Source organism: Gordionus sp. m RMFG-2023, chromosome 3 (genome assembly GCF_954871325.1).
Source record: "Gordionus sp. m RMFG-2023 chromosome 3, tfGorSpeb1-WG-v2, whole genome shotgun sequence".
Lineage (NCBI taxonomy): Eukaryota > Metazoa > Nematomorpha > Gordioida > Chordodea > Parachordodidae > Gordionus > Gordionus sp. m RMFG-2023.
In genome coordinates this window covers 24,166,096-24,171,360 of record NC_088777.1, presented here as the reverse complement: position 1 = coordinate 24,171,360, position 5,265 = coordinate 24,166,096, and the positions used below count along the sequence as shown (strand labels likewise).

The 5,265-nt window shown below is 26.9% G+C and overlaps 1 protein-coding gene across 1 annotated transcript; it reads left to right on the top strand.

Moving 5' to 3' along the window:
• The first annotated feature begins 312 nt into the window (after nt 1–312).
• LOC135926819 (uncharacterized) lies at nt 313–831 on the top strand. The gene has a single exon (XM_065462749.1). The coding sequence runs from the start codon at nt 313–315 to the stop codon at nt 829–831; it is 519 nt and encodes a 172-aa protein (XP_065318821.1).
• Nucleotides 832–5,265: the final 4,434 nt, after the last annotated feature.

The following is a 5,265-nucleotide window of genomic DNA, read 5'->3' as shown; positions in this document are numbered from 1 at the left end:
TAATAATAGTAATCGGAGAAAACCATGCTATTTCTGTAATCGGTTTCATGCTATTAGAAATTGTCCCGCCTACGGAAAATTGTGCAGCAAATGTAGGAAACCAAACATTTCGCCGTATGTTGTAAAACTAAAGAAAAGATTTACGGTACAAATTACAATAATAAAGACGACGATTCGGATGTCTCAATAAGAAAAATATACAAATATGGACAACATCTAACAATTGAGGTATTAATAAACAACTAAAAAATTAAAAGGGAATATGATACGGGCTCGGCAGTAACCATTATTAATGAAATAATATGGAATAAAATGGGAAGGCCAAAACTTAGAAGAGCTAAAGCACCAACTACATATGGAAATAATAGAATAAAAATTATGGGCGAAGCTGATGTAAAAGTACAATTAAATGATAAAATAAAATGGCTTCCGTTATTAGTTACACAAACAAATGATGCAGCCCTATTTGGATTTCCGTGGATTATAGAATTTGACTTATCGTTACCAACAAATATAAAAATCAATATGATCAACAATAGATATAAATACAATGATAATGGGAACGTGAATATTGACAAACTATATAAAGAATTTGCTGCAATGTTTGATAATAAATTAGTATTAATAAAAAATGTCGAACCAATAAAACTACAATTGGAAGAAAATACAAAACCAATTGCACTGTCAGCTAGAAGAGTACTGTTGCCTTTAAAATTAGAAATTGAAAATGAACTGAAACGTTTGGAAGAAAATAATATAATAAAGAAAATAGATCCATCAACAACACGAGTAACCTGGGGTACTCTAATGGTAGTGGTACGTATCAGGTGAACTACGATTATGTGGAGATTCCAAAGTAACATTAATTAAATTTCTACTAAAAGACTATCACATTCTACCAACGTTTGAAGAATTAATCGCAAAAATCGCTAATGGAAATAAATATACAACATTAGATCTAAAAGATACATATTTACAAATGAGCATTGACGATGAAAGAATTATTAACAATGGTAACACCAAATGGATACTACCGCTATTTACGATTACCTTTTGGTATAGCTACAGCACCAATAATATTTTAACGATATATAGACGATTTACTGGCTGATTGTAAAGATACAGCAGTTATTTAGATGATGTTATAATCACAGGGAAAAATGATACTGAATATATAGAAAATATAAAACAAGTCCTCAAAAAATTACAAAATGCGGGATTAAAAGTCAAAACAAGCAAAATAAATTTTATGAAAGAAAAAGTATCATATTTAGGATACATAATAGATCAAAATGTACACCCAGATAAAAATAAAATAATAGCAATACAAAAATATCCAACTCCAAAAGATAGACATGACATAAAATCATTTTTAGGTATATTAAACTATTATACACGGTTCATACCAAACTTACATGGAATTCATAGCGAATTACATAATAAAACTAGTAAAAATGTAAAATGAAATTGGACTAAAAAAGATGATGCATTATTTGAAAAAGCAAAAGGAATAGTAACATAACAAAATACTATATAATTTTATAAATCGGATCTTGAGCTAATACTAGAAACAGATGCATCTAACCAAGGATTTGGAGCTGTACTCATGCAAAAATATGATAATGGTAACGAATACCCAATAGCTTACACCTCTAGAACGTTACAAGATGCTGAAAAGAATTATTCCACAATCGACAAAGAAGCCAAAGCCATAGTAAACGGCGTAGAAAAATTTCATAACTATTTGTATGGACGAAAATTTAAAATACAAACACCGCAAACCTTTAATAAAAATGGTGATAACAGAGATTTAAACTCCTTAACAAACCAAAGATTATTACTTTGGGCGTATAAATTATCTGCATATGATTATGATAAAATGTACAAGAATGGCGCTAATAATATAATTGCAGATGCTTTTGCGCGAAACCTAATAGAGAAAAATGATAATAAAATAACAAGCGAAAACAAAACAGTGAAATATATACGAAGTATAACTTATGACTCATTAACTCTATCAAAAAAAGAACTTAGAGATGAAAATGTGAAAGATCCAATTTTAAGAAGATTAAAAATATTATCAAATGGTACAAATATACAAAATCAAGCACCAGAATTACAAGTTTTAGAACAAGAATAGATGAGATATAAAATGATGACTGTATCCTATTTTGGAATGGTCGATTAATAATTTCATATTCACTACAAAAACGAGTTTTACAGATATTACATACTGGTCATCTCGGTATTACATCAATGAAATCCATTACGATACATTATATATGGTGGGAAAAATTAGATAAAGCTGTCGAAAAATTAGTCAACCACTGAATTAGGTGTCAAAAACACGCAGATCAACTACGAATAAGAGAAGAACTAGATGAAACAAAATCAATAATAACAAATAACAATATAAAGTTAGGAGACGCTAAAACAGTAGAAACAATTGAACCGCCAAAAAAGGTGGGCAAACGCGATATCCAACAAGGGAACGAAAGCCAACAAAAAGATTAATAGATGAACTTAAACTTGGTAATAAAAAGATTGATAGATGATCTTAACTTGTGGGAAAGAAGATATGTTATATTTGAATGTTTATATATATTTTAAAAGGTTACGCTATTTGAATTATATTTTATTATAACTTTCTTACATTTAATATTATCTTATGGAGGTCACTGTAATTGCATATTAGTAAAAGTTAAATGACATAATTATAAAATACTATATATATAGGAAACAATTTTAAAATAAAAAATCTATTGTTTTAACTATAAAAATATTGATAGAATAATTTATCAAAATATGCTCTAGGTGTCAGAAACTGAAATTCAAGATGCACCTCAGTATTCTTGGACTGTAGCTAAAGAATCTTGGGAGCTAATCCTTATTGATTTTACTGGACCAGTGGATTCGCAATATTGGCTAATTGGTGTCGTTTCATACTCCAAATGGCTAGAAGTAAATCTAATGTAGAATACATCTATTGAGTCTCTTATAAAACGATTTTAAAAATGGCTTGCTAGGTTTGAATACTGTTAATATTTTATATTTACGTTTTATTTTATCAAATTAACATTATTTTAAAATCCATTTATTTTGGCAATTGATATATTTTTTTGATATCAATTTTAAACGAACATTTTTATTTTACATATTTGGTTATTTAATTATTTATTTATTGTTAAAAAAAGGATATAAAAGGAAAATTATTTTTGGTTAAAAGAGAATAAAATGTAATTTATCTATATTATAATTTTCCGATGCCCTCACTGTTGCATTTTTGCGTTACTAAAAAATGCATTATTCTTTTCGTAAACAAAAATAATGTTTTATTAAAATTAGTAAGTTATTATTTAGATCCCCATGTTCATGAAAAAAAAACGCGTGATAATTGTAGATTTTTTCATACTTTAAGAGTTTTAACAAGTGAGATGTAGAACTTTTTATTTTTAGCTTGGGAGACTATGTAAATGTTGATTAAAAAGGAAATATAATGGAGAAATTATTATGCGAAAAATTATTTTTTTTTGTTAACTTAAATTTAAATTTTTACTTTTTAATTTTTTACTTTTATTTTTCTTATATTAATTTTATTTTTCTTTTATTTTGATTATGTTTGTCACTTTGTATTTGATTATAGTTATTTATTTAATAAAGATTAATAATCAGATTTTAGTATATATATTTTTTATTTTTATTTTATTAGGTTCTGATTCCCAATGTCAAAATCTATCAATTGTGACAAATACGTCATCGTGACGTTATGTCATCGCTACTCATGTCATCGGTAGGTAATATATTTTTATTTTTTTTATTTGTTGATTTTATTTATTTATTCTATACAAACAGATGAATGGAATTTCCAGAATTGATGGTGTACACATACCTTACATGGATTGAGAGATTTGAAAAATCATCTTTGAATTGATAAAAACAATATTCCCTCAACTTTGTAAATATGAATGAAACTTTTTATTTCACTTAATCCTTTCTTTATTTTTTAGATTACCATATCAATTTTCATCTCATATTATCAATTACACATTAATGAAATCTCTACAAGATACTCAACTTGTACATTTATTTTGAACATACTCACAATTTTTGTCAGTACTTACATTACAATTTTTAATACTCATATTTTTCTTTCATAACCAATAATTAAGAAGATAACCAAGTATATTCAAATATTTAAATATTCTTATCCTTAATCTCCAATCCTTATAAATAGCTCTTTCTTTATTTTTTTCCCTTCCCTTAATGAATTTATTTATCACTAAATTTTATTATCTCATTCTTTTCTTTCTATCTCTATTATCTATTAACCACTATTTCTCAAAACCTTATCAATTCCTTTAATTTAGTTTTTATTATTTTTATAATATAATAATTTATACCTTCTTTTTCCCTCCCTTTTTTAATCTTATTTTTTATTACCTTATAATTAATTAACCTTAATCTTAATAACATTACATTCATCATGTTATTTTTTAACTTTTAGAATATCATAATAGGCTTGATAAGTCCCCCAAAAATTTTTTTTGATGATAGCCCTCCAACTACTAGAAATATGCATCTAATATTGACCCATCTACCGGTTTTACATTATTTTAATGTTTGTTTAATTTTAACAATAGTTTATTTATATTTTTGTCTGATTTCTTTATTTGTCTAGGCTAACCCTAATCCCTCACATTGCTACAAAACATGATGAATCTCTTATTAAAGATAAGCAAAAAATATAATAATGATGATTAAACAAACGCCTTACCCATTCTAGAGTTACTGGTAGACAAAATAATAAAGAACTACGCTTGAAATGAACTCATCTGGAGGTTTATTTTGTTTTTTTTATCTTATGTTTTATATCTATGTTTATTTTATTTTCACCCAGTTCTCCAAATTATACTATCACCACTACCACAATCCCTATGCCTCCGCCTATTTTTTAACAAATATAAACATTTAATTCTGTACTATCATTCACATGATTCTATTTTAGAAGGGGATACCAATGCTGACATTGACAGAAATATCGTTTTGCGTGTTCAAACTTGAATGTACAGTACGCCCAATTTCATCAACTTTATTAATGGAAATATATGCAGTAGTTCTGTCGTGGCCTTTATAACGATACTTACGACCGTTTTACGATTGAGTTAACATTGTCGTTCATGATTCTATTTTAGAAGGGGATACCAATGCTGACATTGACAAAAATATCGTTTTGCGTTCTTCTTTTACCAGTCCTAAGGCATAGGC

Bases quoted from the DNA above. Each gene is read 5' to 3' on its own strand.
- LOC135926819 (XM_065462749.1), top strand. From the start codon at position 313: ATGGGAAGGCCAAAACTTAGAAGAGCTAAAGCACCAACTACATATGGA.